The sequence below is a fragment of the Diceros bicornis genome, chromosome 15 (assembly GCF_020826845.1).
Source record: "Diceros bicornis minor isolate mBicDic1 chromosome 15, mDicBic1.mat.cur, whole genome shotgun sequence".
Classification (NCBI taxonomy): Eukaryota; Metazoa; Chordata; class Mammalia; order Perissodactyla; family Rhinocerotidae; genus Diceros; species Diceros bicornis.
In genome coordinates, this window is record NC_080754.1 from 38,313,842 (window position 1) to 38,339,125 (window position 25,284).

General features: G+C 45.8%; 2 protein-coding genes across 3 annotated transcripts in view; both read left to right on the forward strand.

The window, feature by feature from the left end:
- Positions 1–8,965, forward strand: part of LIPH (lipase H) — a 48,575-nt gene extending 39,610 nt beyond the window's left edge. Inside the window, exons 9-10 of one of the 2 annotated variants that reach the window (XM_058556177.1) lie at positions 5,718–5,891; positions 7,415–8,965. In XM_058556177.1, the coding sequence (XP_058412160.1) occupies positions 5,718–5,891; positions 7,415–7,502 (262 nt within the window). In that variant the 3' untranslated portion in view covers positions 7,503–8,965. Of the gene's footprint in view, positions 1–5,717; positions 5,892–7,414 lie in introns of those variants that run through there. The other variant, XM_058556178.1, reaches the window with a different exon arrangement.
- A 6,028-nt stretch (positions 8,966–14,993) lies between these two features.
- On the forward strand, positions 14,994–24,267 carry TMEM41A (transmembrane protein 41A). Its single transcript, XM_058556179.1, has 5 exons — positions 14,994–15,163; positions 16,899–17,052; positions 19,554–19,715; positions 20,331–20,469; positions 22,203–24,267. Exons 1-5 carry the CDS (start codon positions 15,045–15,047, stop codon positions 22,421–22,423), a joined length of 795 nt encoding a protein of 264 aa, XP_058412162.1. The 5' UTR covers positions 14,994–15,044; the 3' UTR covers positions 22,424–24,267.
- The last annotated feature ends 1,017 nt before the right edge of the window (positions 24,268–25,284 follow it).

The following is a 25,284-nucleotide window of genomic DNA, read 5'->3' on the forward strand; positions in this document are numbered from 1 at the left end:
GATTTTAGTAATTTGAGTCTTCTCTCTTTTTTTCTTAGTCAGTCTAGCTAAACTCTGGTTGATTTTGTTGATATTTTCAAAGAACCAACTTTTGGGTTTGTTGATTCTATTTTTTTATTCTCTATTTCATTTATTTCTACTCTAATCTTTATTATTTCCTTTCTTCTTCTTGCATTAGGTTAGTTTGCTTTTCTCTTTCTTGTTCTTAAGGTAGATGTTTAGGTTATTGATTTGAGATCTTTCTTCTTTTTTAATATAAGCGTTTACAGCTATAGATTTCCCTCTAAGTACTGTGTTATCTGTAACTCATAAGTTTTTATTTTCATTGATCTCAAAGTATTTTTTAATTTCCCTTTTGATTTCTTCTTCCACACAGTCATTGTTTAGGAGGTGTTAATTTCCACATGTTTGTGAATTTCCCAATTTTACTTTTGTGTATTATTGATTTTTAATTTCATTCTATTGTCATGCATTTTTTAAAAATTACTTTCCTGAGAGATTTGCTCCTGCAGTTTTTATTGGCTGTTATTCAGACAGGTGAACACAAAGTTTCAGTTTGGGAGGTCCACCTCAGGCACGGAAAATGTGTGGACTTTTCCTCACCATTGCACTTTTCTCTATTTGAAACAGTAAATGATTCTTGGGCTGAAGCATTAGGGTGATATTCTGGCTCTTCTCGAGGACATTATGGGAAGTCAGGCTGTTCTGGCCACATTTTCCCCTTTCCTATAAGAGGCGTACAACAGTACTCAGTGGTGGACTTCCATTCACTCTCTTTCCTTTCATGGACCATTATTTTTTAGGGTCTTTGCCTTGACATTTTCCTGGTACCCCTTAGGCAGTCTGAAATTCCACAGTGAACCACTTGGCTGACATTGATAGTCACAGGCCGGGGCTTGCCGGGCTGCTCGAGTATGATAGTTCACGCATCACAGTTTTAACATTTAAGCACATATTTGTATGCTCTTTGACAACTCTGAGAAGTCTTTGGTAATTTTATCATTTCGATCTTTCGTATTTTTCTCTGTTTCTTCTTGCCGTTAGCAATTTGAGTCACATCAGGGTGCTGGGACTGGGAGTGGCTGAGTCACATCAGGGTGCTGGGACTGGGAGTGGCTGAGTCACATCAGGGTGCTGGGACTGGGAGTGGCTGCTGCCAGCTCCCAGCTTGCAGAGCAGCAGGTGCCCGCGGTCTGCCCCGGGCAAGCGACTCCGCTGAGAAAGTCTCCCTGGCAGTCCAAAGACCCCGCACGCTGAGTCCTGCCGGCCTCCTCGCCCGCACACCCTCGCCGCGGTGGGCGGGCTCGGGCGGAGTAGCCCCCTCCCTGCAGCTGCGGCGCAGTCGCTGTGGGGACCAGGCGGGGGCGCTGCTCCGCCAGCCAGTATCCTGCGCGAGCGCATCCTCCCGCCCAGAGCTAGAGGCAACCAAGCCTGAAACTCGAACCCTTTTTTTTCTTTCAAATGCTCTTATTTTGTTCTTTATGTACAGGAATTCTTTGATGATCTGGCTAGAAGTAGGATTTCTCCAGAAAAGATTTGCGTTTGCCTGTGTCAAATTCCTGGGGATACTATCCACCTGGGACCCTTTAATTTCTAAACTTGAGGTTTTTCGGACCACGAGTTGTTCGAATTTGAGCTGCTGGCCCATGTGAAGGGCAGCCTGCATTCCAGCTTCTCAGCGCCAGTGCCAAGATTTGAGGCGGGGAATTTTCTGTCCCCTGAGGCAGTAGGAGGTTTGTTTACTTCAAATTCGTTTTTAGTTCACCCTTCCCCCCAGAGGTCTCTAATTCAACTCCCCTCCTTGAGTGGCCCATAGACTTTGTTTCCTGTCCTACTGCACTGCGAGGTCATGAAAACTGAAGCTCAAGGTTACCAAGTTTCGAAAAAGGTCGACAAAAGGGGATTTCAGTATTCCTCTTATCTATTTGGACTTCTGCTTTCACATATTTTGGGGGTTTCTCAGTATGCTTTACTTTCTTCTTAGTTCAATGCAATTTAAAAGGTTTTTAGTTTTACTTTTTGTTGTTTTTGTTTTAATTGTATCCATCATTATGAGTCGTTTTCAGGGTATTTAGCGCATCGTGCTGCCAGAAACAGACATCTGGCTCCTATTATTGGTCTTAACCCACAGTTCACTGTCTCTCAGTCCATTTATTCCTGTCGGAACCCAATCCTTTGGTCAGTGCCTCCCCATGTATTTCCAGACATCCCTCCAGGTGGAAGAGGGGAGCTCACCTGTCCTCATAGACAGGCTGATGAGCTCCAGGAGATCTTCTTTCCCATCTCCGGCCTTCCCTCCACCCCTACTGGGTTCTGCAATCCGCAGGTGGCATCGCTGTCTCCTGGAGTCCCTGCACTCTCGTGATTCCACAGCTGCTCTTGGAGAAGTGGGAAGGGATCCCTCTTGCTCTTGCTACTGATCAAGAGAGAACCAGAGTGGTGCTGCTTATAACCCTTTTTGAGGAGATTTTGGTTAAATTACTCCTTTCATATTAGCTTTTTTTTGCTCTTTATTGTGAAAAATTAAGATTTACAAAAAAGTTGCAGTAGTACTAAGAACATTTTTTTTTTCCTGAACCATTCAATAGTAGTTGCTGACATGGTGCCTCCTCAACCCTAAGTACTTGTGTGTATTTTCTACAAACAAGGACATTCTCCTACATAACCGCCATAAACCATCAAAATCAGAAAAATGACATTGATACATTGCTCCCATATGATCCTGAGACGCCATTCTAGTTTTACTAATTGTCCTAATAGTGTCCTTTGTAGCAAAGGGATCCAACTCAGGATCACTGGTTGCATTTGGTTGTCCTGTCTCTTTAGTCTGCACTTTGGACCAGTTCTTCATCTTTCCTTGACTTTCTTGACTTTGATACTTTGGAAGATTACAGGCCGATTATTTTTAGAATGTCTTCAATTTGGGTTTGTCTGACGTTTCCTCATGATTAGGTTTAGATTATGCATCTTTGGCAAGAACACCACGGAAGTATGTTATGTTGTCTCAGTGCATCCTGTTAGGAGGCTCACAATTTTGATTGGTTTCATTATGGTAAGCCAGTTGATTAATGTGGTTTCTGCCAAGTTTCTCCACTGTAAAGCTACTATTTTTCCCTTTGTAATTAATTAAGTATTTTGTGGTTAGGTACTTTGAGACCACTTAAATGATCCATTACTCCTCAACTTTTACCCACTAGTTTTGAGGTTTTGTGGTTGAATTAATTATTACTACAATGGTTGCCAAATGGCGTTTTTTTCCTAATTCAAGATTTAGGAAAAACTTTCTCTTTGCCTCATTTATTTATTCATTTATTTGTTTATATCAATATGGACTCCTGGATTTTTATTTTATTAATGGGGACTTATAATCAGTTACTAGCATTATTTATTTTGATACTCAAATTGTCCCAAATTTGGCCAGTGGAAACTCTTCAAACTGGCTCTGTGCCCCTTTTTAATGCCTTTTTTATTTTTATTTTTTTTGGTGAGGAAGATTAGCCCTGAGCTAACATCCCTTGCCAGCCCTCCTCTTTTTGCTGAAGCAGATTGGCCCTGAGCTAACATCTGTGCCCATTTTCCTCTACTTCATATGTGGGACGCCTGCCACAGCATGGCTTGATAAGTGGTGCATAGGTCCATGCCCAGAATTCGAACCTGCGAACCCCAGGCTGACAAAGTGGAGCATGTGAACTTAACCACTATGCCACCAGGCCGGCCCCTAATGCATTTTTTACTGTGATAAAAAACACATAACATAAAACTTACCATTTTAATCATTTTTAAATATACAGTTCGGTAATGTTAAGTATATTGACATTATTGTGAAATAGATCTCCAGAACTTTTTCGTCTTGCAAAACTGAAAGTCTGTACCCATTAGATAACAACACCCATTTCCTCCTCCCCCGACCCCCTGGCAACCACCATTCTACCTTCTATTTCTATGAATTTGACTACTTTGGATACCCCATATAAATAGAATCAAACAAGATTTGTCTTTTTGTGATTGGCTTATTTCATTTAGCATAATGTCCTCAAAGTTCATCCATGTTGTAGCATGTGACAAGATTTCCTTCCATTTTAAGGCTGAATAATATTCCGTGGTGTATATATATCACATTTTGTTTATCTGTTCATCCATTGGTGGACATTTGGGTTGCTTCCACCTCTTGGCTCTTGTGAAGAACGCTGCTGTGAACATGGGTGTGTGAATATCTCTTTGAGACTCTGCTTTCAATTCTTTTGAGTATATGCCCAGAGGTAGAATTGCTGGATCATATGGTAATTCTATTTTTAATTTTTTGAGGAGCCTCCATACTGCTTGCCATCATGGTTGTACGATTTTACAGTACATTCTTACCAACAGTGCACAAGGGTTCCAATATATCCATATCCTCGTCAACACTTGTTATTATTATTATTATTATTATTATTATTATTTTGTATAGTAGCCACTGTAATGGGTGTGAAGTGAGTCTATATTCTTTGTTTTTAAATTATTTTATTGAGGTCATATTGGCTTATAATATTGTGTAAATTTCAGGTGTACATTATTATATTTCAGCTTCTGTAGAGAGTGCATCATGTTCACCAATAGTCTAGTTTTTATCCATCACCACACTTATGTGCCCCTTTACCCCTCCCCCCACTCCCTTCCCCTCTGGTAACCACCAATCTGTTCTCCTTATCTGTGTATTTGTTCGAGTCTATATTCTTTTGAACACCTCCATCTTTCTTTGAGCACTTCCTTACTTTTGGGCACATGGGTTGTTCCAGGATCACTCTGCACTTTCCCTGCCCTCGCCCTGGAATCAACCACTTCTCTAGGGAGACCTGGTTCCTTTTAGTGGAGATGGGATTTAGAAACCAAAATCCTGGCACCTTTCAGATTAGTTTTACTTGTGGCACTTCTGCTCTTCACAGGACTTACGCGTGATTCCAGTGAGGCTGGGATGACAGACACCTCTTTCCCCTGTCCTCTCCTCCAAACTGAGGACTCATTTCTAGAGCAAGCCTCCCGTTTCTGAACCCAGGGGGCTCCTCATTTCTCCGTGGTCTACTCTCCCTGATCCCCAGAGGGACATTGACCGAGCTGAACCTCCCCAGTGGACATACCTTAGGCTCAATTTGGGATTCCACCTGTAGGAAACATCTCCACACGTTTAGAACAAAGTATTGGAACCTGGTATTTCGCTATTTTAAGGTTTCTTTAGAGAGGCAGGACTGAAAAAATATATGCTTAAGCACAACTTCTAAATTAGTATCTAGTTTGGCTAAAAGTATACGTATGCATCTAGCAAAGCAATTTAATGGAAAGACCATAACTTTGAACTCAGTGAGAACTGGGTTTGAATCCCTGCACTGCTAGAGATAAGCCCTGTGACCTGGGTGAGCAACTGTTTCTTTGTCTGTAAAATTAAGATGATAATACCTTGTAGAGTTTTTTAGTGGATTGGAGACGTGTCAAGAGACAAGGATGCTGTCTGGCATATGGTAGGCAGCATGTACCTCTCTAAGGTCACAGCATTTCATCAGTCCTGGGGTCAGCAGCTTTACTTAGCAGTCCTTTGGAATCCAGCAGACTTTGCCCACGAAAGTTGGCTAGCCCATGCTATGGGGTCAAGTGGCTACCTGCTTATGAGTGATTTGTAGGCTTCAAGACTGTTTTCTTTCATTAGAAATCTATATCCACTTAAAAATATAATTTCTTCCTTCCAGTGAACCCGCAACATTTCAGAAATACCACCAAGTGAGTCTGCTTGCAAGATTTAATCAAGATCTGGATAAAGTGGCAGCCATTTCCTTGGTGTTCTCTACAGGATCTATAATAGGCCCGAAGTACAAGCTCAGGATTCTCCGAATGAAGTTAAGGTCACTTGCCCATCCGGAGAGGTGAGCTGTAGGCAGAGTTTGACAAACCCTCGTTTTCCAAAGATGTTATTCATTCCTGTCCAATATGCTTGGTCTAATGGTTTAACAAGACTTCATCAATCACAGTGAAGGAAGTGAGGGGTTTTCCAAAAATAGATTTGGTAAAAACAAGTAGCCTAGTCATCCAAGCAAATTTTACTGGTATGCACTTAAAGATAAATGGCCTGACAATCTGAAGAAATAATGTTGTTAAATGTTAGACTTATATAATTCCTCCCTAACCATGCACCCACACTGCTTGCAAGTTGATATATTTTTTTTATTGGGGTAACATCAATTTATAACATTGTATAAGTTTCAGGTGTACATCATTATATTTTGATTTCTGTATAGACTCCATGACGTTCAACACCAAAAGTCTAGTTTCCATCCATAATAGTTGATAATTTGTTGTAGAAAAGAAAGCCTCATATAATTTGGCAAGCTGATAAAACAGAGCTTAGTATAAAAAAAGGTACATAAAAATTCGAATGGTTTATTTAATTGATACAGTATAAACATAGTATATCAATGTTAAATTTGATAACTGCACTGACAGTTTCCTTGTTCTTAGGAAATACACCCTAAAGTATTAAGGGGTAAACAACCTATTCTCAATTGGTTTAGAAAAAGTAGACAACAATGTGTGTGTGTGTACGTAGGGGGAGAGAGAGAGAGAGAGAGGCAGAGACAAAGATGGGGAGAAAGAACAAAGCTGTGATGGTATGTATGTTTCATGACTAATGCCACTCCAACATATAGTCCTAGCATCGAATCTATGAATGGAGAGAGACAGGAAAGGATGTGAGCAGTTGGGACTTGATGTTTATGACTACCTGTTTCCTGAAGGTTTAGGGTACCCTAATTTTTTTTTTTTTTTGGTGCGGAAGCTTGGCCCTAAGCTAACATCTGTGCCAATCTTCCTCTATTTTGTACGTGGGGCGCCACCACATCATGACTTGATGAGTGGTGTAGGTCTGTGCCTGACATCCGAACCTGTCAACCTGGGCTGCCAAAGTGGAGCCCGCCAAACTTAGCCACTATGCCATGGGGCCGGCCCCCCCTAAAACATTTAATGATACAAGTTTCTTCTAAGAGGATAGTCATTACATCTTAAAACTATGGGACTTTTTAATACCGTTTTTCCTCATTGTCTCAGGAATACAAGTTCATGTTATAAAATCTGGAAAGTACAGAAAGTGTGAGGAAGCAGAAAAATATCACCCATAATGTCATTATTCAGAGACAACCACTGTTAATATTTTTGGTTGTTTCTTTCTATTATTGTTTTTAACCTAGTGAAGTTATGTGGTAAATAAAGTTTTACATCCTGTTTTATTCTTGTTGTTAATGTTGCTTTGCTTATTTACCATAAGCATTTTCCTATAACATTAGAAATAATTACTAAATAATTTTATATCCTAAGGATATAATACAATTTGCTTTACTCAAATGGGTTTTTTAAATTATTTTATTGACAAGGACATTTTGTCTTATTTTTACAGGCCCCAGTTGTGTCGGTATGATCTTGTACTGATGGAAAATGTTGAAACAGTCTTCAAACCTATTCTTTGCCCAAAGTTGCAAATGTAACTGTTGCCGGGACTCGTAGGCACCAGTAACATCAAGAAAGCTACAACTACAGGCTTTTTTAAAGCTTCACCTCACTTTTTCCGCAAGGCACAAAAAGTACGGAATAACCAGGGATTTTTCCAGTAGTGTCCTGGATGTCACATTGCAAAATGTCAAACGATCTTGGATTATAAAACAGTCCCGGGAAGGGAGCCCCTAAGTAGGGCAAGTCAGAAATAGCCAGGCTCCGACAGCTCAGCGCCTTGTCTGGCTGTGTCCTGGGGCCTCGTTTGTTCCGACCTGTCGATTCTGCTGTCTGTCACTCAGGCAGTTCTGCCCATCATGGCGGCCAGCTGGCATCTTCAAGGAAAGGACTGGCTGGAGACCTCGCTTTGGACTCGACTCCACAGTCACTGTGCCATGTTCCTCCAGGTCCCCATGTGCAAAAGGGAATGGAAACTGACCTACCTCACAGGACTATTGTGTGGGTTTGGGAGGCAAGTCTGTGAAGGGTTCTTTGAAATCCCATGAGTGCCACATCCGTGAGTGCTTTGAGAAATGTGAATATGCTTTTATTTATTTTGATATAGCTTATCTAATATGCAATCAGAGAGCTTCTCCTTATCAACACTAGCTTCTCTCTTGGGCTGTTTGCTCTCAGAAGGCAGGAAAGCCACACCCCTGGCTGCCCACCTTCTGTAAAGTGGGGTTGGTGCAGGAGGAGGTGGGGACAGACTGACAGCAAAGGAGTGGCTGCTGGGACTAGATAGTAAGTGGATGAGGGAAGTAGGGCAGATGAAGCAGTGGCACAGCCTCGCTCACAGTGACAAGGGATGGAGCGAGAGGCAGGAGAGAACCAGCAGAGCTTGTTTTTCACTTAAGGTGAAGAAGGATCACTTTATAGGCAACTCACATTTTAAGCAATTCTTAAGAAACATTTCTTTTTCTTTGTTACTAATGTAACCATGATTATTGAAGGAAATTTAGAAAATACATAGATACAAAATGAAAATATGCTATCCGTAATCTCCTCTGTTAGAGGTAATTCATGTTAACCTTTTGGAGTGATGTTAAATAACTTGCTTGGCTAACACGTGAATTCAAGCATTAACTGGTTTGCTCTTGGAGCATTGGAAGCCCCCAGTCTGAAGAATTCTTAGGCTTCTCCAGGAGTAGGTGTGATCCATGAATCTAGAATGACAACAGCAGCCAAGTCAAGAGGGCCAAGGCCAGAGATGTCAGAACCAAGAGAGGATGATCCCTGTGGTCAGATGCCCAGTGTGGGGACAGAGCCAAATGGGTGGACACCACCCATCCCACAGCTGTGGCCATTGCAGGAAGGTTCCTGGGATTCCTGTCACAGGTCCCCTAACCTCCTCCTCATCCAAGTGACTGCTCTTCTACTGCTTTCTGTGAGAACAACCCTTACTTTAAAGAAATGGACTCTGTATTTAGTAAATTATAGAAATCTGCAAATATATTCCTGTGTGCAAATATATTCCTGCAAATATATTCCATCTTACAGATTTATATAGGTAGCAAATACAGAGTCTGTTTCACTTACGTGAGGGATGCCTGCAGTGAATGCCTAAATTCTGAAAGCGATAGTGCTCAGTGATGCCCTGGCCCACTTGGACATGTTCTCATCCTTCCTCCTGCCTGCATTTGCTCAGCAATTGTGGGTAGAGAGATCAGTGTGCTGATAAGCCCTGATTTCTTTTTAGAGTTTTATTGGTCCTGTATTTTGATTAACACAGTCACTTCTTTGTCCTCTTTGCCTTGCCTGGTAAGCAGGGAGTCAAAACAACAGTAAGAATATGCCAGGAATAGCATTTTTATCAATTTATAAACTCCCCGGCAGTGGATCTCTCTCAGCTTCTTCTCCTGGTGTCTCCTAGCATGGTACCTGGCTCGCTGTGGAATGGGTGGATGGATGAACAAATGGATGAATGAATGGATAAGTGGATAAGTAAAGGAAGGAAAGGAGTTTGTTCACTGGGGTGGAGGTGAATTTCAATGGGTTTCATATAACAGTGACCAGGAGAAATGAAGGCAGTTATAGGTGTGGCCACTCGCTTCTCAGAGTCTTTCTCCCAAGGGCCCTGGAAGTTTGGACTCTGTCTCTTGTTATCTTAGTCTCTCTTCCCTTCTCTTGGTCAGTGTATCTGTCTGAATCCCAACTCCAAGATGCAATTAAATTGCAGTCGGCCCTCTTCCCTCATGTCTTCACCAATGATCTCCTACTCAGCCCGATTGTCACTTCTTCAGGAGAGTCTTCTCGGACCTCATTTCTCCATATAGCGCACTGTACCTCTCCTTTGTAGCACTTTTCAAATTGTATTTTTTAAATATTTATTTGTGTGATTATTTGATTAATGTCTGTCTTTCCCTGCTGTAAAAGGCAGGGGCCGCGTGGCTAGTGTGGTGCCTACAATATGGTCTGCGCTTAGTAAATACTTATTAAATAAACACTATCTTGTGAGCCCTATGGAACCATGTTTGGTTGTGAGTAAAGACCTCCCCTCCACCCCCAGCCATAGCCCATTTCCATGGAGGCACCTGCCCTTCTCTGCCTTAGACTTCTCTGCTAGACACCTTTGTTATTATTGTCTCTGGAGGCCCATTTCCCAGGCTTCCTGGGAAAATGAGAGGTTGGCTCTTTTTCACACTCCTCATCGCACCTTCCAGATGGTCCCAACACCATTCTTCAGCAAGCCCCCACCTATTATGAAGCCTAGGAGATTTCGCTCTCCCCCACTCCCCTGTTTAGCACCTGGGCTAAAACCCTCCAGAACCTTCCAGCATTACTGGATGACTCCAAGCTCTGGTTCCAAGTCCCCCTTGCTTGCTTTTCCATGGCTCCCTTCTACCACCCACTTTGCCACCGACTTCGTATGTGCTTCCACCACTGCTTTTATTACGCCATATTGTAATGTGTTTCCACATCTGTATCCCCTCCGAGACTGTGAGTGCCACAAGAGCAGCTGCTGCTCATTTGTCCTTGCTGCCCCAGCTCCTAGCACAACCAGGCACAAAGAAGGGGCCCAATAAATGTCTGTTGAACAGAATGAAGCGGACTCATCCTTAGGGACTTGGGAGTCACCTCCACTCTGATTTTGACATCAACACACTTAACTGTGTTAGTTCCAAACCTAAACTTAGAACCTCCCACCCTTGGGACGATTCACCCTGAGCTAACACCCGCTGCCAATCTTCTTCTTTTTGTATGTGAGCCGCCACTACAGCATGGCCACGGACAAGTGGTGTATGTAGGTCCACACCTGGGAATCGAACCCGGGCCGCTGAAGCAGAGTGCCCTGAACTTAACCACTAGGCCACCAGGGCTGGCCCCAGAGCTACTCTTTCCATTGCTCTGTGCAGATCCGATTAAGCCAGAAAAGGAGGTGCTGTTGACAAAGAGCCATGGTGAGTGCCTGGCTAACTTACTCTCACTGGAACCTCTTGCCTTTTCTTCCCTCCAACATCCCTGAGCCATTGGCGCCACCTGCTTCCCAGTCCAGCATGTGTCCCTGGTGGGGGGTTGCAGCTGTCCTTTGTCAGGCTGCCTGGGCACGTGCTGTAAACGAGGGGCCTCAGTGGAGGCTGGTGCAGCCCACAGGCAGTGCACTGGCTGGTTAGAGTTGGCTCTGCGGGTGCTGGATTAGGGGCCAGGAGGGTTGGGGAGGCTGAGATCAGCGTGGATGTGGGTTGGGAGTGGGGAACACAGTCCACGGCTTCTTCCCCAAGTAGACAGGTTGAGCAGGAGGAATCAGAACAGAAGTCTAGGCGGGTAAGTCAGGGGCTGCAAGCAGAGGCTTGGGTAGTGAGCCTGTAAGAATTTAAGTTTGCACCTCCCAAAAGAGCTCTGTCAAATGTCCCTTACCTTCTCATGTTGGCTGAATGCCACGACCCCTCAGGTCTCCCTGCTGGATTTTTCCATGGACTCTGACACTGTGCACTGGTTCCTTTTCTAACAGTCTTTCTTGGGCTCTCAGGACACTGTTCCCCCACCCCCCAAGAAACATTGAATGTTTCTCATCCAACATCCCTGAATGAGCGATCTTGTTCTCTTTCACTGGTTCCACTATTTCCTTACCAGGCTTCTGGTCTCAGTCTTCTCTTTCCAAAAGGTAGCGTCGGGTAAGACATTAGGCTCTGGTGTTTGCTGGTGTGTGACCTCTGTCGACTTACTTAACTCTTCCTAAGCTTCCATTCTCTGGACTTTGAAGTGGGAATATTAAGAGTCCCTGCTTCATGAGGGTTGTTATATGGAATAAATACATTTATGCTACTGTGGCGTCTGGAGTGTACTAAGTACTCAGCGAATGTCAGCTGCTGTTACCTTCCCTCTCATGGTCTCCCTAAGAGACCTCCCCTCGACACACACACATTTCAACTCTCCGCTAGGCAGATGACCTCCAAATCTGAATGTTCAGCCTGAGTTCCGGATTTTCACCTGCTTGTTGAGAGGCAGTGTGCGGCCAAGGAAAGAGCATGGGCTCAGGAGAGGCTGACAAGGTCTTGAAACCTGTTCGGCACTCACAGCATGGACTTCACAGCCCTCACAAAGTGACTTCATGTGAACACGTGCTCATCCACTCATCCATGAGAAGGGTAATGATACTTGCTTCTCTGGAGTCAAATAAGCTTTGCCACGCCCATTTCTTCCCCGGCACTTACCATGATCTATAATTATAACTCTCTCCATGCTCTCCCCCAACCAGAGGGAAAGTCCCTGAGTGTAGGAGCCTTGCCTTCTTGTCCACTCCCCTGTTCCTTGCCCCAGCATACTCCTGGCACAGGCTCAATGATAGTTTTTCATTCACTTTCTCTCCTGTATTCCATTGACTTCTCCAAGTCAACATGTACCAAACCAAACAAATCATCATTTCCTTGCTAGATCGTACCCATTAACTTAACAAACATTTATTAAGTGCCTATTAGAAGCCAAGAAAAGGGCTAAGGGTTGGGACAGACAAAAGATAGATGATACATTGTCTCACTTATGGAAATGTTCACTCTCTTCTGGGGAGACGGATAATGACCCTGGAGCATAGTATTTGCGTTAATAGGAATACACACACTCCACAGGGAGCCCAAGCACAGAGAAGGAACAACTCTTCTGACTGTAGGATCTGGAGAAGACTTCTCAGAGGAGGTGACAATTGCCCTGGGTGTTGATGAAAGAGTAAGAATTTTCAGGCAGAGAAGATTGCCAGATGGAGGGAAGAGTTTGTCAGAGGCAAAAACTAACACGGTGCACGTTCAGCTGTTATGGAGGGTTTGAAGGGAGAAAATGAGAATGGAAGGCTGAGACCATTTTCCCACAAAAAATTTCAAACACATACAGAAACAGAGAAAATGGTATAAAATCCGCCTCCAAGTGCTCATCATCCAGCTTCAACAATTATCAATTCAATGGCCAATCTTGTTTTATTTATATCCCTACCCACTAAACTCCCATCCCATTAATTTGACCCAAATCTCAGACATTGAATCATTTCATTCATAAATACTTCAGTATTTTTTTTTAAAGATTTTATTTATTCATTTTTTCCCCCCAAAGCCCCAGTAGATAGTTGTATATCATAGCTGCACATCCTTCTAGTTGCTGTATGTGGGACGCGGCCTCAGCATGGCCGGAGAAGCGGTGCGTCGGTGTGCGCCCGGGATCTGAACCTGGGCCGCCAGCAACGGAGCGTGCGCACTTAACCGCTCAGCCACGGGGCCAGCCCAGTACTTCAGTATTTAAAAAAGATAAAGTATATCCCCTTTTTTCCTTCTTACAAATGAGTCATATATACTCTAACACTGCAACTTGGTTTTTTTTTTTGGTGAGGAAGATTGGCCCTGAGCTAACATTTGTTGCCAATCCTCCTCTTTTTGCTGAGGAAGATTAGCCCTGAGCTAACATCTGTGCCCATCCTCCTCCATGTTATATGTGAGACGCCACCACACATGGCTTGATGAGCAGTGCATAGGTCTGCGCCCAGGGTGCGAACCTGTAAGCCCTGGGCCGCGAAAGCAGAGCATGCGAACTTAACCACTACACCACCAGGCTGGCCCTACAACTTGTTTGATTTTTATCCTAGCCATCTATCTGGCGACTGCACTGTATCAGGATATATAGAGTTGCCTCCCTCTTTTAGGAAGCTACCTAGTGTTCCATTTGTGAATATACCATAATCAACCTCACTAGTCTCCATTTGGGTTGTTCTCAATCTCTTGATATCAAAACAAAGCTGAGAGAGTACCCTTGAACATACATCTTTGTCTACCTATGGGCACATCTATAGGTTAAATTCCTGGATGTGAAATTGCTAGGATCTTGTACCCTTTGAAAACTGACAGGTGCTCCCTGTTTGGCCTAAGAGGTGCTTTGAATAATATGATGAGGATGCTTTCTCTCTGCTGTCCAGGCTTGTGACATTTTGGAGTCCTCCTCTCTGTCCTTTCTTCATTTAATCAGTCATATGTCCTACCAACTCACCTCCTCCCAGTCTGACCATCTTCCTCCCTTCATTCCCACTGCTGTGGTCCTGGCTCAGGCCTGCATCCATTCTCACCAGGACAGTTGCAGCTGTCAACTCAGAATGTGTTCTAAGCACCTGCCAGAGCAAAAATCCTAAAACAGAATCTCTTGCTTAAACACCTCTGTTGGTGTCTCACTATGTACAATATTAAAAAATCCAACTCCTTAGCCTGTCTCTCATTGCTATCCAGGTTGTCTCCAACTTCTCACTCATTCTTCATACACCCTAGGATTGACTGAAACTGGACTCTGGTGCCTTATTTGGGCCCCCAGCTCACCATTTCCCTCCTTTCTCATTGTGGAAATCTTGCTTATCCTTTAAGGTGAACTCAAACCCCACCTCCTCCACGAATCCAAGCAGTGTAGGCCCACTGGTGTTGGACCCAGGCTGACTTGGATTCTAATCCTGACTCTGTTTTGGGGCACGTCACTTAATCTTTCTCAGACTCAGATTTTCATCTGTTAAAGACAAATATACTAACCTTGTAAGACTGTTGTGAGGATTAGGGATAATGGGCATAAAGTAGGCGCTCAATAAAGGTAATTTTGATTATTTCCGTGGTCACTAAGACCGTCCTTGATTGGAGCCCCTGGTTCTACACTGGCTGCATTTGCTTTGTGTTACAGCTGGTTGTGGACAAGACTGTCTTGACCACTAGACTGCAAGCTCCCTGTGGGCAAGGTTCGTGATTCACCCCCGGATCTCCCAGCGCATGGTGGAGGGGCTGCAACTATGTGGAAAGAGACTGAGATAGACGTAGGAAAAACAAAAAAAAAACACAGACGGAAGGAAGACAGACGCACGCGCAGAGGGGCTGGAAGTCAGGTTCCCTCTGGAGGCTCAGCCCGGGAGCACATCCGGCGAAGTCCGGCCCGGGGGCGGGGCCTGGATCTGTGGGCGGGGCTTGGCGCGGACCCCGCCCCGGTCCGCCTGCGAACGTGCTCCGCTGGCGCAGTCCGCGCGCAACGTCGTCCCCGGCGGCGTCTCCAGGCTCCTCCGTGACCCGGCGGGTCCGGGTGCGGGCGCCGAGATGCGAGGCCTGTTCGGCCTCTTGCTGGTCTTCGCCGGCTGCACCTTCGCCCTGTACTTGCTGTCGACGCGACTGCCCCGCGGGCCGACACTGGGCTCCGGGGAGGAGACTGGAGGCAGGTGCGTGGCCAGGGTGGCGGGGACCGGGGTTCGGGTCAGAGGAAGGGAGCCAGGTCCGCGGATGGGGTCTGGGAATCGGAGATGGGGGTTCCCAGATCAGAGGCCTCGGGTCCGGGGTTTGGGGTTCAGTTCTAGGACTGGAGCTCGGGTCTGGTGTCCGGGCCGCGTCTCCACGGGCTCGGGCAGGCCGGGTGCATGGGGCGGGGCCCTGCGGGCTGAGCGGGATGCTGTCTGGGCGCGGCCGTGCCTCTGGGTGGTGATTGGCGGAGGGAAACGCGGCGCCTACCCCGGCGGAGCCTGCCCGCACTCGTCTGTTCGCGCCGGGCATCGCCTCTCGAGCCGTGTTCCCATCGCCTTCCCAGGCCCAACCCTGACCCCCATTTGCAGCCGACCCTCGCCCCTGTGTGGACCCGCAGCCTCTTCTTCACGACTGCTCTCAGCCGCCCTCCATCGTCCGCCCCACCCGTCCTCACTTCCGTCAGGTCTGCCCTTGGGACTTGAAGGCATTCGGTCTTTAGGAGAAACGTTGCACGGACAACTTTAAATTATTCACGAATTCACGATCGGGTCCGCCTCTCTTCCTGGCTGTCTCTACTTTTCCCCTTCTCGTGACCAACTGGGTGGGGCGGGAGGCGGTACAATACCTACCGGGCTGGTTTGTCCTGAGTGCTGCATACTGTTTGTAAAGTTCATGGAAGTGTGCCTGATAGCGTTGTGTTGTTAAGGATGTTTTTGATAACTGAATATTAGGACAACTGTTTTCAGTTACTGTATTCTTTTGCTTTAGCTGAGAAGGGCCTGCTGTGGGCGTAAGAAATACTAAGAGAAACATTCTGGTGAGAACTAGGAAGGTCTGCTTCTAATTGATCAGTGATGGATTCAAGCGTTGTTCAGATGGTGGATGCGAGGAAGCCTTTACACTGTAGCCCTTGTACTGGATTAGGAGAGCACTGAGGACCAGATAAAGGGCAGGGTGAAAAAGCAGCCTTTTTGAAAGAGTTGGTTTCAAGCCTGACATATTATCAGGAAGGTCATGTTTATGGTGTGGGACAGATACACTTTCCTGGAGAATCTTTAATTGGCTTGTTACTGACTGATAAAACAGTCGTTTTGCCAAGTGACTCAGGAGCAGTGTGAAGTCTGAATTATCCTTGGCCTAAAGCTTGCGGGGGAGGGGTGCTCCTCGTAAGGAAGGCACCTGCCTTGTAAGGGGTGTCCTTGGCCTAAAGCTTGTGGGGGAGGGGTGCTCCTTGTAAGGAAGGCACCTGCCTTGTAAGGGGTGTCCTTGGCCTAAAGCTTGTGGGGGAGGGGTGCTCCTTGTAAGGAAAGCTCCTTTTAGGGCACCTACCTGGAAAGTAATCCATTTACCTCTTAAGAATAGATCATAAAATGTGAGAGCTAAAAGGGAATTTAGTAATTATCCAACACCAGCCCCACCTTTTTCCGATAAGGAAACTGAGGCCCAGGGACTAGCCCAAGATCACACACCTGGATAGTAGCAGAGTGGAGATGCTAACCCAGGCCTCTTGCTTCCAAACGGAGGCTTTTCCATCTGTCTCTGCTGTGTTGTATTAGGTCACCCATCATCCTGGTCTCCCATTATGTGTGTATTCCCAACAGACCAGATGATGGGCACATTTATAAACGTACTTTGGGAAAAAGACACAGGAAGTGACTTGCTTAGGTACTAGGCTGATCTGGACTCATGTTTCCATCTGCTTTTCCAAATCCCCAGGTCACTGTGGTTCCCCTCAGACCTGGCCGAGCTGCGGGAGCTCTCCGAGGTCCTTCGAGAGTACCGGAAGGAGCACCAGGCCTATGTGTTCCTGCTCTTCTGCAGTGCCTACCTCTACAAACAGGGCTTTGCCATCCCTGGCTCCAGCTTCCTGGTCAGTGCCCTGCCCTCCTTCTGTGCCTGCCGGGAACGCAACTCCTGTCTTTGTAGAGGGGCCCTTAGGCTGCACATCAGACGGTCAGAGGACAGACTGTTAGGGCGGCCGTTTATCGACAGCGTCCTCTGTGTCAGGCAGTGTCCTGGTTGCTTTACCTTCATGACCTTATTTAATTCTCCCAACAGCCAATAATGGGCATGATTATCCACATTTCACAGATAACAAAACAAATGGTGAGAAGTTAAATAACTGCCCAAGGTGACAGGGCGAGGAGAGGTAGGGCTGGGGTCTGAACCCACCTCTGCCCAGCTCCAGAGTCTGCCTTTCCTCTGAGGTATGCTGTTTCTGTTTCTGAGGCATTGATAGCGATGGAGCGCTGTCCTTGACCCACGCACGCGTGTGTCCTTGATACACACACACACACACACACACACACACACACACACAGGGCTGGGTCAGCTCTTCCTCCTCAGAGCTCCTGTAATGTTCTGCATTTTGACACTGTTTTTTATTTATTTATTTTTTAATCTGTTTTTTTCCACTAGTCTGGGAGATCCTTGAGTCAGGGCCTGTTCCTTATTCTCAGCCTTTGTATTCGTTTGCCTGGCATGGGGAAGTGCCTTCATAAATGTTTGATGAGCAAATGCCAGTTGTTCATGGTGATGTTGGCTGTAGAGGATCGGGACGTCTCCCTGGTGTGGAGAAGACAAGTCATTCTGATTTTCCAGGTGGCCCCCCTGGCTCTCGGGAGTTGCAGTGTTAGACCTGGGCTTGTGCTCGGCTATTGGATGCTTCTCATCAGTTGCCATCTCAGGTTATACAGAAGAATGTGTGCTATCCTCCCAGCAGCATTTTAAGCTGGTTCATGTAAATGTATGTATATGTTAGGGCTTGTGGTAGGTTTGAATCCCAGCTGTGTAACCATGGGCAAGCCATTTAGCTTCTCCAACCCTGTTTCCTCATCTGTAAAATGGGAAGACTCCTACTTAACCCCCTAGGATTGTTATGTGGGAGCATTAAGAAAACAGTGGGTGTAGAGTGGCTGGCCCGGTGATGGTGCCTGGCACGCAGTGGCCCTCAGCACTTGTTGAATGATTGAGCAACTGAGCAGGAAACCCTGAAAGCTTCCTTCTGTCCTGTTTCTCTCTCCTGCCCCAGCATCTTCTCTCTCCTGCCCCAGCATTCAGCTCAGGCTGGATCCGCCGCTTAAGCAGTTTCTTTGTTAGAAACCAGAAGAAAAGCAAACGTGTCTGTACCAGGAGAGACAGGAGAGGTGTGTGGTGCTCAGGGTCAGGATCTGACTTCTTGGGGTTGCCCCTGTACCTGCCTTCCGTCTTGAGCTGATCCCTCTTCAGGGCAAAGAGCCAGCTGCTACCCTGGGGTGAATCCAGTCTCTGCCTAGTATGATCTTGGGTGCCATACTTACTGTCTCACCCCTAGAAGGGGGTAAGGATGGTATATGACACAGGGTCGCAGTGAGGATTAAGTAAGACATGTGGTCAAGCACTTAGCACCTAGTGGGTGCTGTGGAGATCCCCACCTTCTCACTTCCACATTCCCCCTTTTTTGTTTTTAATGAATTAATTTTTTGAGAGAGAGAGAGAGTGTGTGTGTGTGTGTGTGTGTGTGTGTGTGTGTGTGTGTGTGTGTGAGTGTGTGAGGAAGATCGGCCTTGAGCTAACATCTGCCAATCCTCCTCTTTTTGCTGAGGAAGACTGGCCCTGGGCTAACATCCGTGCCCATCTTCCTCCACTTTATATGGGATGCCGCCACAGCATGGCCTGACAAGCGGTGTGTCAGTGCGCACCTGGGATCCGAACCCGGGCTGCCAGCAGCAGAGCATGCCCACTTAACCACTATGCCATGGGGCCGCCCCCCAACGTTACCCTTTTACTTTCTCTCTTGGATCCCATGGTAGGATGATGGTAGGATGATCTTCCAGCCAAAGTGCATTTAGAAATTATTGGTTCACTTTTCCATTTTTGTTCATCTAAGGCTTTTTTGAGTGTCAGCTAGAACTCTGGTCAACATGGAACCGCCAGTGTTAGCATTCCATATAGATGTAATTCCAGCAAAAAGCAAAGAAACAAGACATTTTATATAGCTTGTGTGGTCTTAGGGAAAATTCATGGTTTGTGTTCATTTAAAATAGTAAAAATAACTTGTGAGTTTCCTTTCTGCCTTCTGGGAGTGTCAGTGTGTGCCAGACCTGCCACAGCCTGTGCAGCAGGCTGGGGACCGTATACATGTATTTTCCCATTTAATTCTATCCTGCCTTCTGAGAGTTTAATCCTCTTCCCAGTTTTAAGGGTGAAGAGACCGAGGCCAGGGTTGTAGTTCCCAGCTCATCACTTTTCATTCACTTCTTTAAAATGGGAGTTGGGTTTTGGCCGGGAAAATCACTGGACAAGGAGGGAACCTATGACTCCTGGGCTCCAGGATGAGGTGACTGGTAGCTGCCAGATGTTGTAATGGCTGAGGGTTTGTTTTCTTTGCAGAATGTTTTAGCTGGTGCTTTGTTTGGGCCATGGCTGGGCCTCCTGCTGTGCTGTGTGCTGACATCGGTGGGTGCCACATGCTGCTACCTGCTCTCCAGTATTTTTGGCAAACAGCTGGTGGTCTCCTACTTTCCTGATAAAGTGGCCCTCCTGCAGAGGAAGGTAAGGGGAGTGCTGGGTCCCCAGAAAGTCACCCCATGGCCCTGAGGGGAGTGAGGGGCAGGGATTTCCCACAGTGCTCCTCTGTCCTGTGGGAGGTCCTAGGGGTCCTTTTGATGATTTCAAGAGGCACAGACCTGGCATCAAATCCCAGCTCTGTCATTACCAGCTTTGCGACTTTGGGCAAGTTCCTGATTTCTCTGAGCCTCAGGTACCTCCATTTTAAAAACGAGGAGAGAGGGGCCGGCCCAGTGGTGCAGTGGTTAAGTGCATATGCTCTGCTTCAGTGGCCCGGGGTTTGCAGGTTCAGATCCTGGGTGCGCACCCATGCACTGCTTGTCAAGCCATGCTGTGGCGGAGTCCCATATAAAGTAGAGGAAGATGGGCACGGATGTTAGCCCAAGGCCAGTCTTCCTCAGCAAAAAGAGGAGGATCGGCATCGGATGTTGGCTCAGGGCTAATCTTCCTCACAAAAATAAATAAATAAATAAAAATGAAAACGAGGAGAACAGTCTCTGCCCTGGAATTTACAGAATATGTAAAGTATCTAGAACAGTGCCTGGTACCAACCTGGAGACCCTTTCTCCTTCTTAATGGCCTTGTCTTCTTTGGCTACAGGTGGAGGAGAACAGAAACAGCTTGTTTTTTTTCTTACTGTTTTTGAGACTTTTCCCCATGACGCCAAACTGGTTCTTGAACCTCTCAGCCCCGATTCTGAACATCCCCATTGTGCAGTTCTTCTTCTCTGTTCTTATTGGTAAGAAGCTGGTGGGGTAGGTTTAAGTCTTCAGAGTTGTCATGTTGGGGGCCTGCCCTGGGTTACCAGCCACACGGGCATGTACTTGCCTCTGAGAGCACAGGGTCCTGAAGAGCAGCTTCAGGCCTCATGACCTAAAGTACTGGTGTCTGATGTCAAATCTACTCAGGCTTGAACCTGAAAACCCATAAAAGTACTTTTGGGAAAAATAAGGATTGTTCATTCTACAACTGTATTTGTACCTAATGTGTGCCAAGCACTGTGCTGGGCCCTGGGATTAGAAGAGTAATCTGTGTAAGACACACAACTTGGCTGGTGGTAAGGGCTTGGGGAGTGTCCGCAGGGGAAGCAGCGTGTGTGGGCAGAGAAAGGGTGGGGGCAGAGGGAAGGAGCAGAGCAAAGGGCTTCCTTTCTGGCTTTGGCCCCTGTTCTGATGAAGATATGCCTTAGAAAGAGCAGGTACTAGTGAGGTTTCTGCTTGCCTTTTGACAATTCTGTGACCTTCGGCAAGCTACTTACCCTCAGTGGGCTGCTTGGCCAGATGAGGGGCTGAGACTAGAGAGCAGTGTTTCTGAAATCCTGGGCCTTGGACCACCTTTATGAGAATGGTGAAGTGTTAACATCCTGTCAAATGAGTGACTTATTTTCTCCACACTGGAAGTAAATCACCTTCTTTAAGCCTAAGGCAGGGATTGCCTCTCTTAAACCTTCCTTAGAGCACGGAGGAAAAGACTACTCAGGGCTTCTAGGTCAAACATATCAAATCTGTGGTTGAGCAGCTGCTATTAATAGGGAATTCTTGAGAGCAAGTGAGATCTTAAATCGAAGCAAAGTCTTCCACAGCTATTTCTGGTCATATCGGCTTTCAGAGTGCCTCAGCACCTCAGTTAGCAGCCTGTAATGACCTGGGGGGCACGAGGCTTGAAAAGACTCTGGAGCTTGGGGTTCCAGTCCCCCCTCTGACAAACTGTGACCTTGAGTGTTCTATGATCTTGAGGCATCGTCTACTGTAGAAGAAGAATGGATTATCAGGGGGGCCCAAACCAGTCCAAATCTTGAGAGTGAGAGTCAGGAGAGGGTGTTAGAATGCAGATTCCTGGGCTCTCCCCCAGACCCAGGTAACCAGAATCTTGGGGGTGGAGCCCGAAGATGTGTTTTTAACAGCTTCATCAGGGGATTGTTATGCAACCAGCGTCTCCAGCCACCAGGCAGACTTTTGGGATCCAGTGGATTTGATGACCTCTTAGAGGCAATATAGAACATGAAAAGTAGTACTGCTTCTAGGGAGCTTGTTTGTCTTTATCTTATGCATAGTGTAAATCTCATAATGCTGGTGCCTCTCTTCACTTTGGCTGTTGGGTGCTCAGAATCAAATTTGAGGGCACCTCTAGCAAATGGGCAAACCTTATGCATTTTTGTACTAACTGTACTCCCTTATTTTTTTCTTCACTCATTTTGCTTTTCCTATTTAAAAAATTTATTGTAGTGGATATATTTTTGTAAACCACCTTAAGTCTTTTGTTGAACAAGGCAGATGTATATGGGGGTGAGGAAAGAGGAGAAAGAGTGGAAAAGAAAAAAGGAAAGAGGTATTATGTTTAGGGGCCAAGAGTTGGGCAAAAAAGCAAAACAAAACCTAGAGTCACTGTAGTGAATTCCTGGTGACATTTCTGAAAGTTTGTTCTTCATTTTCCTGCCCCGCATAACAGGCCCTTTCCCTTTTCTTCCTCCAGGTTTGATCCCATACAATTTCATCTGTGTGCAGACAGGCTCCATCTTGTCAACACTTACCTCTCTGGATGCTCTTTTCTCCTGGGGAACTGTCTTGAAGCTGTTGGCCATTGCCCTGGTGGCCTTAGTGCCTGGAACCCTCATTAAAAAATTGAGTCAGAAAGACCTGCATTTGAAGGAAACAAGCAATGCTAATCATCTAAATAGTAGAAAGGACACGTGATCTGGATTTTTTTGGTTGCCACGTCCCTGGACTCTGTTGCCTATTTGTGTAATGAGTGTGGTCCTCTAAAGCCCCTCATTGTTTTTTAAATATTCTCAACAGGTGATTTGGGCATTATTCATCTGTGTGCAGTGTCCTGTCATAAAGGATACTCTGCTCTAGAAGATGAATTATATCAGGTTCTCAAACCAGTCCTGATTTAGGAGGATACTCTGCAAAATGGATGGCCTTCTAGAAATCCTGTTTATATTTTATCGAATAACGAGGAACTCAGGAGAGTCTGTTGTATTTGCCTCTCACCAAGCCCTGAGCTGCCTCAGGAGAGGATGCTGATTGTCCTTGTCCAGAATGCCACATCTGCAAATGAGAGGCTGTTGTGACAGGTGTTCTCCTCTTAAGTCCCTGGTGGATGTTAGTAGTGTAAATGATGACATGTGAACCCACATCACTGACATCACTCTTCATCTTGTTAGTCTCTTGAAGAGTGTTTCTTTGTACTTTTTTGCTGATGACCTACCTCTTTCGTAAACCAAGGGGAACAAGTGATGCACTGCATAGAACTTTCACGTACAGCTCAAATGCACAGTGACTTCTGTGATGCTCTTTTTGTTCAGACACACTGATGTTACTGTATATGTCAAATCGCCTTTTTTGCATGTCCTGACAATTAAGCTGATTGCAAACAGACTATTAAATATGAATGGAGAAAACTGTATGTTATGGATATGTTCTGGAGAAATTCTTACCCATCTGGACAGGGCAGGGCCAGGCCCTTGACTCACCTGAACCAAATGACCATCAGTACATTTTCTGATCTGTCTTTTCTGTGTGGGAATCCCTTCTCTGTCTTCCTGCTAGGAGAATGGATTCAGTACACTCGGGTATCAGCCAGTGTACCCTCTGAATGTTTTTTTCATTTTGTCATTTGCTGAGAATAACTGAGGAATAATTCTATTTTATCTTTTAATTTAAAGAGGAAAACTTGGTATTTGGATTACTTTGTTGTATTGTATTTTAATTATCTGTAGCCATCATTGCTTCCTACAGCTGAATTGGCACAGACCTGGGTTAGTGATTCCAAGGACAGAAGGACCTTGGCACTTAAACTGACCAGCTCTGGGATCCTGTACCCTACAGAGTAACACATTGTTTCGTACCAGAACTGTTGCCCTGGGGCATTATCTGCTGGGTTTTTGATTTGGCTTGGCCAAGAGTCTTGCCAAGGCATTAATGTAGGACACTTGTTCTACATGAATTCTTGGGAATACTCATGTTCAGTTGAAAGAGTGAATTCCCAGTGTTTTTTGGACTGATCCAAAAAACACAACAAGGATTCATTTTTAAAGATGTATTGCTTGAGGGCCGGCCCCGTGGCTTAGCAGTTAAGTGCGCGTGCTCCGCTGCTGGCGGTCTGGGTTCAGATGCCGGGTGTGCACCGACGTACCGCTTCTCCCGCCATGCTGAGGCTGCGTCCCACGTACAGCAACTAGAAGGATGTTAAACTATGATGTACAACTACCTACTGGGGCTTTGGGGGAAAATAAATAAATAAAAATTATAAAAAAAAAAAAGATGTATTACTTGAAAAGAAGCTTGATTACAGAGTAGGGGTAAGGAGGAGGCCAACTGTACTTTGAAATTCACGGCCCTCTGTGTTCTGGAGTAGGAGGAGGGAAGGTGACACAGAGAAACTTTCTACACTATTGCAAGTGTGTGCCCTTTGCCCTCTATCAGGGTCCTTAGATTTATCTCTCCCTCCTCCCTCACAATTTTGCAACAACGTGCCTTATCAGTTGTGAGTTTACAGGCAAAACAGGTTCCCAAATAAATGGATATAAATGTTCTGTGTGGTGTGTGTTTGTACATGTTGCTAACTTTCAGTTTCCCTTGCCAGTGGGAATCAGGATTGGCTGAAAATCAGACAATCCAAAATGGTGTTTTAGCTTTCCACTCTCAGTAGTCTTACCAGTATTATTCTTTGGAAGCCAGATTTTCATTTGCACCTTTTCCCTCTCTATGCTCACTTTATAGTGGGTACTAATGACGGAGGAGTTGCTATACGATGGGCAGCAGGAAAGCTCAAGGAAGAAGCAGAGTGCCTATCTAGGCTATGACAATTATCAAGAAGAGACTTTAACAAAAAAAAAATGACGATTGTCTCTTTCTTCTGTGGATGTGTCTGACGAAAAAGTCACAGAAACCATTTCCCATCACCTATTTTTCTGGCTGCAAGAAACCCAGTCATGTAAAGTCTTCCTCCCCTAAATTTCTGACAAATGCTGAGACTTGTGAAGGCAGTTCCCAGGACACAAACAAACAGTACCTTTAGGAAAAGACAGGACCAGAAAACAGTGAAGTACACTTTGTTTAATTCCATGCATTTGTTTGATAGTCACTCTTGTTCCCATGGCTGTACAATTGTTCAGTACAAAGAGGGAGCCGGCGTCAGAAACCAACACATGGAGCGGGGAACTAACAGGACCGGAGACCACAGGGGAGACTGATGAGGGAGTTCATTTTGAGACTTAACCACAAAAAAGAAGTTAATTTGCTCCAAATTGAAAGGAACTCAAATTATCACAATAAAGAATCAAAGTGCGTCTTCTTACTTCCAAGAGTCTGAGAAGTGGTCACTCTGGAGGTGGAGAGTTACTAGGTGATGTGGTCAGTAAGGGACATCTTCCTAATAGCTTGCACACTCTGGCTGGGGTTCCCTCCGGCCTGCAACCATTGGAGGACCCTGTCTGCCTGGTCACTGGGCAGCAGCCTGGGGCTCGGGGCTGGCATTCCCCTGAGTGCTGTGAAGTGGCCCTGGAGAGTAGGCCTGGGACTGTGCCAGAAGTTTCCTTACAGTGGCCTTG

Coding starts and splice junctions, on each gene's coding strand:
- TMEM41A (XM_058556179.1), top strand. CDS start 15,045: ATGCGAGGCCTGTTCGGCCTCTTGCTGGTCTTCGCCGGCTGCACCTTC. Junction 15,164..16,898: donor GGGGAGGAGACTGGAGGCAG/GTGCGTGGCCAG, acceptor CCAAATCCCCAG/GTCACTGTGGTTCCCCTCAG. Junction 19,716..20,330: donor TGGCCCTCCTGCAGAGGAAG/GTAAGGGGAGTG, acceptor CTTTGGCTACAG/GTGGAGGAGAACAGAAACAG.